At 35.0% G+C, this 14,678-nt stretch overlaps 2 protein-coding genes across 2 annotated transcripts; one reads left to right on the top strand and one right to left on the bottom strand.

Annotated features, from left to right (window-relative positions):
* The first annotated feature begins 509 nt into the window (after positions 1 to 509).
* Positions 510 to 4,458, top strand: LOC140974159 (glutamine synthetase-like). Its single transcript, XM_073437447.1, has 12 exons — positions 510 to 730; positions 2,133 to 2,172; positions 2,263 to 2,366; positions 2,467 to 2,515; positions 2,607 to 2,713; positions 2,793 to 2,880; positions 2,973 to 3,101; positions 3,208 to 3,282; positions 3,359 to 3,412; positions 3,615 to 3,652; positions 3,746 to 3,905; positions 4,097 to 4,458. The coding sequence occupies exons 1-12, from the start codon at positions 657 to 659 to the stop codon at positions 4,247 to 4,249; spliced, it is 1,071 nt and encodes a 356-aa protein (XP_073293548.1). The 5' UTR covers positions 510 to 656; the 3' UTR covers positions 4,250 to 4,458.
* Positions 4,459 to 6,078: 1,620 nt separating this feature from the next.
* LOC140974155 (NADH dehydrogenase [ubiquinone] iron-sulfur protein 1, mitochondrial) lies at positions 6,079 to 14,276 on the bottom strand. The gene is made up of 5 exons (XM_073437444.1): positions 13,742 to 14,276; positions 12,449 to 12,695; positions 11,335 to 11,629; positions 10,173 to 10,547; positions 6,079 to 7,256 (listed from the first exon to the last, which is right to left on the bottom strand). Exons 1-5 carry the CDS (start codon positions 14,139 to 14,141, stop codon positions 6,357 to 6,359), a joined length of 2,217 nt encoding a protein of 738 aa, XP_073293545.1. The 5' UTR covers positions 14,142 to 14,276; the 3' UTR covers positions 6,079 to 6,356.
* Positions 14,277 to 14,678: the final 402 nt, after the last annotated feature.

Genomic DNA, 14,678 nt, shown 5'->3' with positions numbered 1-14,678 from the left:
TATGGATCATGTCGACTCATGAGATCTAAATATGAAAATAGTTATATGATGAGTTGTGATTATTTTGGAATAATATTTTTCCTATGATTATTTTTTTTATAAAAATAAAAAAATATGGAATGAAATATTTTGGAGGAAAAAAGAAGGGAAAATAGAAAATCTTGTCATCCAACTTATCATATTTGCTTTTTTTTATCATTTAATTTGTTAAAATTATGTATTAGTCATGCAATTTTATCGTTTTGTTGATTTTTAATCTTATTTCATTCGAGTGCCTTGTGTATTCTGACACCAAAAAATAGATTTTAGTTCATGCTGCTAATATGGCTTAAATTAAAATTGGATTCGAATATAGCGTCGGATATTATTTTTATGCTAAGATTTCATCAACCAAAAAATACGACTTGATAATGAAAAATGTTAACATGATATTGAAAAATTGATTAATTTATATATTTCATTTAAAAAAACAATAAATTTAGTTTTTAATAAAAATGTTGGCTTTGATAATGTCAGAGTTCGTGTGTCTCATATGTCATCAACCCTCAGATCTCCCACTATAAAAGAAATACACTTGTTCCGCAAACCAGTTCAATCATTTATTCATTCACCGAGAAAGAGAGAGAGAAGAGTAAAGGTAGAGGAAGACTCTGAAAATGGCGTTGCTTTCAGATCTAATCAATCTCAACCTCTCAGAATCCACTGATAAGATCATTGCCGAATATGTCTGGTGAGTCTTTTCCAGCGGGATGCTGTCTTTCTTGACATTTCTGTAACTTTTTTTGCTCTGCGTTCGTTGGAACGAGATTTGTGCTGGACGATTCTTGTGGGTTCTGGATTTGGATCTGTTTTTATGTTGTCTTTTTTGTTTATCTGTGTTTCGAGGTTCACATGATTTGGATCATTGTGAAATGAGTCTGTTTCTTATTTTCTGTTTCATGTTGTTTCCTTTACGATCTGTTTTTTGTTAGTTTTTATGGAAAGCCAGTGGCTTTTTTGTTATGTTTTCTTGGTTTTAACTTTAACCAATGAAAGGAGATCCGTGATTTGCCTATATATTTAATATTGTGTCAATATCTGATTTTGCTATATATTAAATGTTGAATAAATTTCCTCCATCAATCAAACGATGGTAACTGGCTGTTCGATGGTTTGTTTACATATACACATATAAACTGATGGTGACTGCGGATCTAACATATTATTTTTTGACTTCCGCTAGTATTTGTTTCTGTTATTTATGCTTATCCATTCTTGAGATGGGAAATATACGATTTTCAGTGATCTTAAATTTCTTAACTATATCTTGAATGCTTAGCAGGCTCATCCATGGTTCTGACTATGTTTCATTGGGTACAACACATCCGGTGGTCATCCCCATTGGATCTTGAAACCATGTTGGGATCGTGGGATCACGGGAATTCATGTGTAGCCTAGGGAATATAGTGTTGTGTATGTTCCACGTGTAGTCTGGAAAGTCCCTTAATCTTAAAAGCCTTGGTCCTGGAGTGCTTTAAAGTCTCCACTGTACCTGTGAGGATAGTTAAAGATGAAATGTATTATAACAGTCACTAATATTTTATTGTAGACTAACAAATATTTGTTTCATTGGCGTTTAATAGTTTGTGAGTTATATATTTTGTTTATGTTTGATGAAATTTTCTTTAAATATTTAGATTTTGTCATAATCATCCTTTACGGCACTTCAGTTCAATAAATCACACACCTTGCCTTGCGCCTAGGCTGTACAATATTTATAAGCCTTACTGCACCTTCTGTATCTAATAACTATGCGCGATCGATTCTGAATGAGTTTCAAATAAGCTACCTGTTTTTCTTGTTAATCTGGAGGAAAACGTGTGTTACTATAATTCCTCAATTTTTGTCGTATATTTGTAAGTAATTCAACTCTGGCTTATGTACGAGGGAATCTAGCATCATCCCAATCTGTTTTGAGACTATTTATTTTGTTTTTTGTCCTATTTCAGTTAAATTCATGGTGCTCTCCATTCAGTGGTTTTGTTATATATAATACTCCACATTGATTTCTCTTTAAGGACCCTTTTTTCTGAAATCTTGTTTATCCATTGATTATAGATTACTCAAACCTGTGTTAAATATATATTTGGCAGGATTGGTGGCTCTGGTATGGACCTTAGGAGTAAAGCCAGGGTAAGTAATTCCTTAGATGAAAGTTCTTGTACATGTTCTCTGAATGTATTTGAGTTACAATATAATCGGGCCTACTTTTTTCCTTCTCAGACTATTTTTGGAACCGTAAAGGATGCTTCAAAGCTTCCCAAGTGGAACTATGATGGATCCAGCACTGGCCAAGCTCCCGGAGAAGACAGTGAAGTAATCATATAGTAAGTATTTCGATTATATTGTTTACTTTTCTCTTTTTGATATTATTCTCCATGAAAGATTTAAACATTAATCATTATGTGTTATAATGCAATATAACAGTCCTCAAGCAATCTTCAAAGATCCATTCAGGAGGGGTAATAACATATTGGTGAGTTGAGTCGTTAATACTTATTATATATTTCAAATCCTATTGGCTTCAAGATTTGTTGCGAAATTTAAAATATTTTTGTCTCTCACAGGTAATGTGTGATGCTTACACTCCGGCTGGTGATCCAATTCCAACAAACAAGAGACACAGCGCTGCCAAGATTTTCAGCAACCCTGAAGTTCAAGCCGAAGAGCCATGGTAGCATATCTCCAATTCTGTTGCAGAATATATCAACTCATTTTTGGCTTGTGATTGTTCAAAATTTTATTTTTGATAGGTACGGTATTGAACAAGAATACACTCTTTTGCAAAAGGAAGTTAAATGGCCTCTTGGATGGCCGATTGGTGGTTATCCTGGACCTCAGGTAATTATAATCCTAGATCCAACATTTTCTTTCGGGATTCCTTTATTTATTTATATTTACATATATCGAGTATTGACGCATTATCAATGTAGGGTCCATATTATTGCGGTATTGGAGCTGACAAAGCTTTTGGACGTGACATTGTTGATGCGCATTACAAGGCTTGCCTTTATGCTGGAATCAATATAAGTGGCATCAATGGTGAAGTGATGCCTGGCCAGGTAGAGTTGGCTGCGTCTAGCTTCTCTTCATGATGAGATATTTAATGTCTTCTGTTATATTTTTTCGGCCTAACAATTGAGATTCTAAATGTGCTTTCAATTTTAGTGGGAATACCAAGTAGGACCGTCTGTTGGCATCTCGTCTGGTGACGAAGTGTGGATGTCTCGTTACATACTAGAGGTGACTTTTGTCGCGTGCTCGTGTAATAAATTAGAAAGTGAAATGAATTTTTGAAACGTTCATTTACTGTTGGCAGAGGATTGCGGAGATCGCTGGGGTGGTTGTCTCATTCGATCCCAAGCCTATCCAGGTAAACCTTCATACGTCTCGCATTATTTAATTTTTCTCGGTAACCTGGCGTAAAAAAAATTAAATGCATCACCCAAAACAGTTGGTGATAGGGGAAAATACATTTTCGGGTGTTCTATAATGCACACGTTCATTTTCCATCTTTTTATGATTTATCGAGTCTTTTCTCGCCCTTATTGATATTTTGCTGTTTTTAACAAAAGGGTGACTGGAATGGGGCTGGTGCTCACACCAACTACAGGTACCACAGTCATTTGAATTCCTAGACGATTTCGCGAGAGCGTTATATTCGACTATATCACTAATCGCATTCTCTCATTTAACATTCTTTTAGCACGAAGTCCATGAGGAAGGAAGGAGGTTACGAAGTCATTAAGAAAGCTATTGGGAAGCTTGAACTCAAGCACAAAGAGCATATCGCTGCCTACGGTGAAGGCAATGAGCGTCGTCTAACTGGAAAACACGAAACCGCTGACATCAAGACCTTCAAATGGGTAAAAAATTAGATCTTTACTCTCTATTATATAGAAAAAAAACCTTCTTTCATCTTCTAAATAACCAGCAGCTCTTGCATTATTTTCAATCCCTTGAATCTTGATAATGCTAGTTTCAAACATCGAAGTCTTCTTCATGAACAACATTAAACTTATCGAATACATTTCGTTTGGAATGTTTCTGCTTGTAGGGGGTTGCTAACCGAGGTGCGTCAGTTCGTGTTGGCCGAGACACCGAGAGAGAAGGCAAGGGTTACTTTGAGGACAGGAGGCCTGCTTCAAACATGGATCCATATGTTGTCACCTCTATGATTGCAGAGACCACCATTCTTGGAAAGCCTTGAGCTTCTACGGGCATTATAGTGCTTGTTTGTTTCTTGATTCAGTCAGTTTAATAAGTTTAATAAAATATTTCTGATATTATTATTAATAATAAAGTGGATAGGATGGTTTTATTTTAGATCCTTAACCTTTGGAAAACTTTGGTGAATCTTGGCTCTGTTTGTCCAAGGTTTTTGGAGTAGTGATTTATAATATGTGGGTTTATTTTCAATATTGTGGGAAAAATATTTTCTGGACTGATTTTGGGCATTGTGCTGAAAGAATGTATGGTTTGTTTGGTTTTGTTTTTCAAGAAAATATTTTTATACTAAAAAGATTAAGGATGACATTTATGCAAAAATATATTGGGATAGTTATCTAATAATGTGTGATATATAGTACATTTGAAAATATAATGTAAAGAGTACAACATAACAATAGTGCGTTTTTTTTCGTTTTTTTTAAAAATGGCCATCAATTTTTTTAAAAAATAAAGATAAAAGATAATTAAATATTTTTATAAATTTAAAAGTTTTTTCAAAATTGAAACATATATTAGTGCCAAAGATGTCTTACTCTAGTGGCAAGGATGAGACATCAAAACTTGGTCTTCTTTAGTTTGTTAAGATCTCCGTTTGTTAGGATCAGGATATATGTCGAATAAAAAATTTAATAACATATGTTAGTTATAGACCTGGATATAAGGTATATAAATTTACGAAAATAAATTTTTACGGATAAGTAATAAATTTATTAAAATAAGTTTTTATTATATTTATAAAAATTGAGATTTTTTATAGAAAAATTGAGATTACAATATAATATTGAGTGAGTCTCATGTGAGACCGTCTTACATATCCTAATATGTGAGACGGGTCAACCCTACCCATATTCACAACAAAAAGTAATACTCTTAGCATAAAAAGTAATACTTTTTCATGGATGACCCAAATAAGAGATCCGTCTCACAAATACGACCCGTGAGACCGTCTCACACAAGTTTTTGTCTATAATATTTTGGTTTTTTTTTTAAGATTACAGATACACATGCATACAGGGGTGATTTCTACAATACTTATTATTCCAAAGAAAAAAAAATATTTATATATACTATTATATAAAAAATCTCTCAAATAAAAACAAAAAAAATATCATTTTTTGTTTTCCAAATTACGTTTACACAAACTAATTAAGTCAAGTTCAATTGAAGTTTTGAGTCATTTAACCCAATAGTACTGCTACAAAAAAAATGTCGTTTTAAACTACTACTTTTTTAAACCGTCTCTTACATTAGCAACTGTTTCTGCGACGGTTAGCGGAATTTAAATGACACAAAATATTGTTATGTAAGTTCGAAGAGAGATCCTTATAAAGTCTCTCGTCTTCTGTGTCCAATCCAAAGTAGCCAAGCGTAGCCAGAAATGGTAAGCTTCTTCATTACAAGCTTTTGAGATGGATTGGCTTTAATTCCTTTCGGAGTTCGAAGGTTATTTGCTTTTCTCGAGCTGCTTGTGTTGTGTCATGTTGTTGATGCTACATGAGAACGGATGACAGAGCAGAAGATTGTTGGGACTGATTTTCTTTGTTTTGTCACTCTAAAACCGGGACCATTTTTTTTATTTGACCTTCCCACCTGACTTACGTGCGACCTCTCGATTTGTTTCACTTGTGTACCTTTTTTATGGTTTTCAATGCTTAAATACGTCTAAATTCTAAGACAATGTTTCTTTATTACCATTTATCTTCATTTGCTAGGCAACCCTTTCTCGCCAAATATCACCAGATTACGGTATGACCCACTATAACTCTGAGGGGTGGGAGGAAAAAAAGAAGAGAATCAGTTTTTTTCAAAGAACCGATTGATATTTTATAAACAAAAGACATCTGCAGCTGTTTGAACTCAAAAAAGCCCAAGTACTTTCTGGGTTTCAAGTTTACCAAAAGAAAGGTATACACCAACATAGGCTGAAGTCGTCTTCTTGCCATTTATGAGTGAACACATAACAATGGCACCACAGAAAAAAAGAGTTACAGATTTTCATTCACCCTGTTCTTGGTCCGGAATGAACACTAAAACCTTACCCAAAGAGAAGTAACGGGGCGCTTTATTAATCGTCATGGAATAATTTATCACTTCCTCAACAGCGCACTACATTGTGCCATGATCTTCGACGCCCTGGAAATCGAATCTGTCATATAGAAATTCTCGACAGAAGTTTCAAACGGGGCCTTATCCATCTTCTCCTTCACCTCAGGTCTCATGGAAGAAGTCGAATACGTTGCAGCCACTCTCTCATCAACTTGCAAGAGATTCGGTGCCACAGTTCCTATTCGGGCCCTAATAGCACCGAGTGTATCATAAGGTAACCGAACACCTGCCACCTCTGATAATGCTCGAATAATTCTCCAATCGTCCCTGGAATCGCCAACCGTAGGGACTGCAGGTACAGTTGTTTGAGCACACCCTTCTGTGTTAGCATACGTCCCTTCTTTCTCACTAAAAGCCGATGCTGGTAAAATTAAATTGGCCCGATACACACTCTTGTCGCCATGGTGACCTTGGTAAACCACGAAGGCATCAGTAGGGAGTTTCTCCAAGTTAGTATCATCAGCACCCATTAAGTAGAGAAACTTGGCAGATTCAATGCTTTTGTCGGATTCAGGTACAAGTCCAAGGTCTAGTGCCGCGGCTTGGGCGGCATTAAGCAGCAGCATATTAAGACCGTTCCATTCAGGAGTAACTGCATTTGATTTTTTTGCAATGGCATCAATAACAGAGAAAATTGCGTCTTTATCCTTCCTCTCAAAGATACCGGCTCCAACTATGATGGCAGGATTCTTAGCAGTTGATAGAATAGAAGAAAATGGATGGCGTCCCTCAGCAAGTTCAGTAAGTGTCTCGGGCCCTGTGCCAAGATGCTGGTTATCATAGTTGAGATCAGCTGGAGGGCCAACATAACCAACCTTAGCATTGGTTGCTCGAACAGTTTTCCGTATCCTGGCATTCACCATTGCGGCTTCGACCCTTGGCTGACAATTCAAAATCATTAGCATAGAAGACTGATAAAATACCCAAATAATTCGTCAAAAATTTCATTGACTCAGCATAAAATCGACAGTGCAAAAAAATCCACCAAATAAAAATTGACTCTTCTAGATGCATGCAAATGCTAAAAGATCCACATTTATATAAAAACGAAAATAAAGAGAACAGGAGCGATTCTGAAAATTACAAGATGCAATGAACTGAGATAATTGAGAACGCTTGACCATTTTAGATAAAGATACACTACTTTCATGAATATAGAACGTATCGCGATGCCCAAACCCACTCCCTCTCTTTCTCCTATCATTCAGAGTAAGCCTTTGGCGACGCCTCTAAGTTGTACTTAACAAACAAAAAATTCACTATGCTCTTCAAGTAGATGACAATTAAAACCATCCATGTTGCTATTGGATGTTAAGTTTAGTTTATTTATTTCATGTACCACCATTAAGTTTATTTATTTCATGTACAACCTCCTTGAAACCTGACACATAAAAAGCCCAGTACCATGTCGATTTTGTTTTACCACCTGATTGTATGTACTTTAAAACTAGAACTGAAATAAATCATGATTCAAAAACAGTAACATGGAAAAAAAGCTGTCCAGGTCAGAAGTCCAAAATGTGCACATGATTATGGTACACGACTACAGTAGACTTCAACATAGGTGCCTGAGATCTTAAGATACAAGAATTTCATATTAAAATTTCATGGAATAAGAAACAAAGCAGAGTACCAATGGAGAAAAATAAGGCTTCTTGGTCCTAAGATCACTTATTTTGTAATATTTCATGAGCAATCAAGCACAATGAACAGTGTAAACTGTAGGTTTACAAAATGGAACACAATATCTGAAATATTAATTGATTTTGTAACAAGTCGAACAAAAGGAGTGGCATCTAAGAGTATGGAAGACATAGATCATCACATCCCTATTTTAAACAAAACCTGAATCAAAGAAAACATTTTGTCGCATCTGTACAAAATTATTGTGCAAACTGCCCAATCAACCCTAAACACAAAATCCCAATTAGTTAAAACCTCTTTCAGCAATTTCTAACATTTGATATAAGCTAATAAATTGAAGTCTAAAAATTCAACTTTTACTTTAGTTACATTGTTTATCAACAAATCCCTATTTTTTTTTAAAAAAAACACTGATCACAAAAACATTTTGTCGAATCAGTACACAATTGATTGTGCAAACTGTTCAATCAACTCTAAACAGAAAGCTCAATTAGTTAAAACCTCTTTTCAGCAATTTCTAACATTTGATATGGGCTAATAAATCGCAGTCCTAAAATTTCTACTTTTACTTTTGTTACATTGTGATCAACAAGTCAGTCCTTGAAAAATAGAACAGGCAAAAAAGAAAGGACCAATGCATTAATAACTAATTTATCATTTTTGGCTACTACTCCCTAAAAAACTCAAGGTTACTTAACAGGGTTTTCTTATTTTTTGCAAATTCAATTACGTTGTATTGATGAATTTAAAATGATAGATTTCAAATTCATTTCCTTGTTTGGATCGACAAAATTTAAGGCCACGCTTAGATGGAAAGATTTGATTTTGGAGTGGTTTGAAGAATGACAGTGTATTTCAAATACATCACAATCACCTTTACATCTACAAACTTTGATAGAAGGGTGGATTTGAAATACATCCAACTAAATTCTTTCCCGCAATCAAATGGATATGAAATCCACGACTTCAAATCTTTCCATCCAAGTGCACCCTAAGGATGCACTTCTTCATGCATTTCAAATTCATGACATTTACCAATAGATCTACATAAATTAACAAAGATGAGGATATGAAATTCACCAAATATAAATTCATCCGAGCAAACAAATGGATTTCAGATTGATAGCTTCAAATCCTCAATCCAAGTGTACCATAAGCTTGTGCTTGGATTGATGTATTTGAGATTATGGATGTCAAATGATTTCAGATTCCTTGACTTCCTTGGATGGACAAAATTCAATTAAATTTAAAAAATCCACTTCATATTAAATTATGCAATTTCAAGAGTTTACATCTATGATGGCAGTCATTTGAAATTCATTCCTCAAATCGGATCTCTTCATCTAAATCAATCCAAATGCAACATAGGTTGCGTTATGATTGGAAGATTTGATTGAGAAATTATTTAAAAGAATGATTTCAAATTGCTCCATATTGAAATGAATTTCAAATCCACAATCATTCAAAAAATAACTAGTTGTGTATTTAAAATATATTGTGAAATGGATTTATCCAAACGAAGAGATAGATTTGTTACTATATAATTGAAATTCTTAGATTCAAAACCATCAATCCAAATACCAACTTTAAAGAATTCAATCAGCTAATAAAGAAAAACTTAAAACCAAGCAATTATGGGGATTTTTCACCACAAAACTTTTGAAACTTTCAGCAAATCATTAATGGAGAAGTCCTACTGCATAATTAAAAAAAATACACTGACGAACATGTTGCATGCTTGTACATTTTTTTTATAAATAATTTGATTTATATTCAAATAGAGATAATATCATAATTGTAAAAACTAATGAGGGACTAAACTGCAAGTTGAAATTGTAAAATTAAAAAAAATATATAAAAAAAGAAGAAGAAAACAAAATACCAGACCACGGCACCATTTTTTGTTCTAATAGGCTTACACTTAATAATAGTAATAGATGAGACTTTGTTGACCAATGCTTAGGTACTTCCATACCTATAGATGATCGTTCACCAAAATCAGATAATTTTCCATGTGGATGAATTAAAAAAAGTGCAACGACCATGATTGAGCAAGTTGTATCAAACACAAATGATAAAAAAAAGTTGTATAAAACAAAAGGTATCTTAATGTAAAGTTCTCCATAGTGTTAAATCATAAATAAAATATTTACCTGTGTGCCAACTAAAAGGAAAACATCCGCTTTCTCCAACCCACTGATGCTACTGTTCATAATATATCCGGCTCGCAGGTCAGCATTTGGATTTGAGCCATTCCCTTCACACCAAATGTTATTTGATCCCATCTTGTTTAAGAAATCCTTTAGTGCCATCATGGATTCGGCATCAGACAGCTTACCAGCAACCCCAACGATTTCCTCAGGTTTAACTTGGTGAATTACTTCTGCAACCACAGCAAGCACATCATGCCAGCTCACAACCTTAAACTGTCCATCGGCTCCACGAACCATGGGGTCACTTAGCCTTTGCCTCTTCAAACCATCATAAAAGAAGCGTGTCTTGTCCGAGATCCACTCCTCATTGATGTCCTACAAACACGTAGCCAGTAACAAACAAACTCAAGTTTCAGAAAAACAAATCCGTGATTTTAACTGTTTAAGAATGCAAAAAAATGGTCAACATACGATTCAAAAGGCATAACGCTGCAACGCAAAACCGAAATAAATAGTTATGGCAAAAAGTACAAGAATCACATAGAATGAAAATCAAATCAGCCATTACACTAACACCAGCAGAGACAAAGTTTAGATATAATAAGTTGTGTAGCATAAGCTTTTTAGATGTCTATATGTCCCACCTAGGCTGTCCGTATCCAACAAAAGCACAATTTTGTATACAATTCAGTTACAACTGAGCCTTAAAATTAAACAAAGGTAAGTTTGCATCCGGTGAGAAATGCCATCTCAATAAAATTAAGAACAATAATACAATATGCTATTCAAATTTAATGTAATCAATATGCTATTTAAATTTAATAATTAGATAAAGTAATTGCAAAGAGTAAGTCATTAAACCTAATGAATTAGTGCTAAAAAACAATTAAATACAATTATACAGCTACGCATGATTATTAGGATGCTTTTAACCAAGCTGGTTGTAATTAATTATAGGTTTTGATAAGACAATCAATTGAAACCAGAATCTATGCTATGCATCTTATAAGGTTAAGCAATTTTGTTACTTAAAAGAAAACAAAGAAAGAGCGTTCATAAAGCCGACAAGAACCCATCCATATACAGGTGATGCATATCAAAAGATATCTTAAAGATCAGGGGTACGATGCAACCATAATATGGCGCATAAAGCCCAAAATACCTCATTCAATCGTGGCAGAATGCGCATAACCTCAGGACCTCTGCTATCAATACGAATATTTGAACCAACTGCGTCAGAGACATCAATGCTCTCTGTTCCACTCAACTCCCAATTACGAGCTTTAAAGGCAAAAGGTTTTGAGGTCAGGGCTCCTACTGGACAAATATCAATCACGTTCCCTGACAGCTCACTTGTCATTAGCTTCTCAACGTAAGTTCCAATCTCTTCTCCACTACCGCGACCCAGCATTCCAAGATCTTGAACACCAGCTACTTCTGTTGCAAACCTTACACACCTATTTAACGAGCACATCCACATGACATAAGATTGCATGCCATCAATACTGATCGTAAATATTCATAAAGAAACTAAAGCATATATGCAAAGAGTAGAAAAAAGATGAGGATATTTAAAAAAGCCAGTATTGATGTTCTGTTCAGTCGAATCTATTTTTTAGATTACCCTAAACTTGATGAGCTTTAAAAAATAAAAACAAAAACTTAATGTTACTTGGTTGGACTTCTGAGTAAAAATTTCTCCAATCTCCTCTAACCACTCAAAAGCTCAACCAAAATTTAGACACAAATCTTTGAGAATTGCTTCTTTTTTCCTCCAAATTTTGCAATTATTTTATCAATTTGCATTTAAATCAACTATTCAAACATGATTATTGCCAAATTAAATTCTCACCAACTCAACCAGGCATTACGTAGCTTCACATTTTTCATACCACTGGTAAACAAACTTATTCACATACATGTCAAATTAATATTTAAAATCCTTTCCAAATATATTCTCAAAATTATTTAGAATGCAAAAGTAATTCTAAAATATCTGTTTAAAGGTATAGGTGACAAGTTAAACAAACAAGAGTTTGATTTTCATCGGCATTCTTTGTTTCCGAAAGATATTAAATGAACCATTAAGTCCATTACATGAATGGAAGAGTTAGAAAAAGCATAGTATTCTGAACTACATTTGAATCTTTGGCCTAGTTCAACGAGTTATAATTTTACATACAGAGAAGAAAAGAACCATGATTGCATGTGTATCTCCAACTGAAGACATAAAATCAAAAATGAAAAAATAAAGCACAAGAAATAGAGATTTGAACCTTGTGCATTGAATACATCGAGTCATGACTGTCTTAACCAGTGGGCCAAGGTTCTTATCTACTACAGATCTCTTTGTTTCTGTAAAACGACCTCGATCAGAACCAAAAGCCATAGACTGATCCTGAAGATCGCACTCTCCGCCCTGATCACAAATTGGGCAGTCTAGTGGATGGTTCATCAACAGAAACTCCATCACCCCTTCTCTTGCCTTTTTCGCAATAGGTGTATCAGTCTTGATCTTCATTCCTGTCAACAGAATTTGGATAAAGGCACAGAAAAAGTAAGATTGGAAAGCAACCTTGTGCATAAGATCAATTCAACAGTGCTTCACAGGGAAGAATAAAAAATAAACTACAAAAGCCCAAACCAAAACCTGTTTTGCTTGCTTTACAGAACTGCAGAGGGATAATTAAATGTATCAGACAAAAAACGTTGCCAAAGAAAAAATATAACAAACAGGGGACAACCACTAATTATTCAGGCAATGTCGAGTTTGGTCACAGCACAGATGAAATTATTTATCAACCTCACTGTAGGTAAAATCGGCATACAATTATAAACTAGCCTAAACCCATCCAGAATACTAAAGGTTGTAATTGGTACCTTGAGAGAGTTGACTTTTTAGAGGACTGTGGATGGTGCAGTTGTTACTGGTTAACTATCACCTCACTGACATACACTAAGATATTTGGTAATAGCGGAGCTTATTGAAATCAAAACCAGCTCGAAACAAATCCGAAGGGAAATAACTTATACAGATTGAATAAAAAAGGCAAAACAGGGGTGGGCAACTTGACACAGATAAAAAACTTCTAATTCAACCTGGAGCAGGTTCAAACTTCAGCCAACCTAAATAGATAAGCAAGGCAGCAGTAACTAACATTTTAATACTAAATGAAGTTTAAATTAAGAAGGTGATGCTAACCCAAGTATTTTTATGAAAGAAAAAAATTCTTATAAAAAGTAGAAAGGAGTAAAATCATTAAGCACCCAAAAATTATGCCATAGTTAAGCTACAACGACTACAAACCAAACAAATTACCACATATTTGCATCCAAAACTAACAATCAATAAATTCAATCGTAATTCAAGCTGATCGCATCAAATTCTAAAGTCAATAAACTTATCGAGCTGGTATGGTTCACGTTCAACAGCAAACATTTAAACAAATAGAAAGCCTCAACACCACATTTAGCACGAATAATATATTTCCCACAACCCAACTCGTAAATTTTTTTACTAAGAATTTCAAGAAACCAGGAAATTTTGATATGATAGCAAATCACAGTACCGGGAAGAGCAGGCATGGCACACGAAGCCACTGGCTTGGGCGACTTCTCGACCTCGACAAGGCACATACGACAATTTCCGGCGATGGAAAGCCGACTGTGGTAGCAAAACCTCGGTATGTCAACCCCAGCGATCTCGCAGGCCTGCAGCACCGTCATTCCCTTTGGAATCTTGACTTGGTATCCATCGACAAACACCTCAATTGCGTCATCCGGATTGGGGAAGTGGACTCGGGCGCCCCCAACAGGAGTTCTAGGAGGTAGATCTGGTTCTGCGGCGGCTGCGGAAGTTTCGGAGTTGTGGCGGTCTGGTGTGGAGACGATGGTGCGAAGGATATAGGGTTTGGATGTGAATCGGGTCGATCGGAGGAGGGCTCGAGAAGCGAGTTGAGCCAGCCCCATTGCTGTCTTCTCACAGAAGCTTCGGGTGCGGCGTTGTGTCAGCGGTGGGGGCGTGGGCAACCAACGGTGGAGGAAGACTGCGGTTAGAGTTGTACTGTGGATTCCACGAGGCTCAATATGTACCTTCGCAAATTTATTTTTGTCGCCTATATATATTTTTAATATAGATTTTAAAACTGTGGACATGTATAACTCATTCCCCCCTCAGCCATCACAATTCATATCCAAAATATAGTAACTTCTTCCACATCAATATTTTAAATTTAAAATGAGATCATTTAGGGGTGTTAAAGTCGGACCCAACTCGTCAATGTGATTAGATTCGACTCAAAAAATCAGGTTTGGGTTGAAGGTTTTCGGATTCGAGACTAATCGATGTGGACTCGATATTTGACTCCAAAAACAAATCGTGTTCGGATTGACCCGAAAATTTAAATTTTTTTACAAATATATAATTAATAAATATTGTCTAAATTTTTAGATATTGTATGTTCGGAAAAAAAAATTTATTGTATATTTATATCATAAATTTTCATC

Source organism: Primulina huaijiensis, chromosome 3 (assembly GCF_012295235.1).
Source record: "Primulina huaijiensis isolate GDHJ02 chromosome 3, ASM1229523v2, whole genome shotgun sequence".
NCBI lineage: Eukaryota > Viridiplantae > Streptophyta > Magnoliopsida > Lamiales > Gesneriaceae > Primulina > Primulina huaijiensis.
Note: the sequence above shows the minus strand (reverse complement) of the source record. Positions and strands in the feature narration are given on the sequence as shown.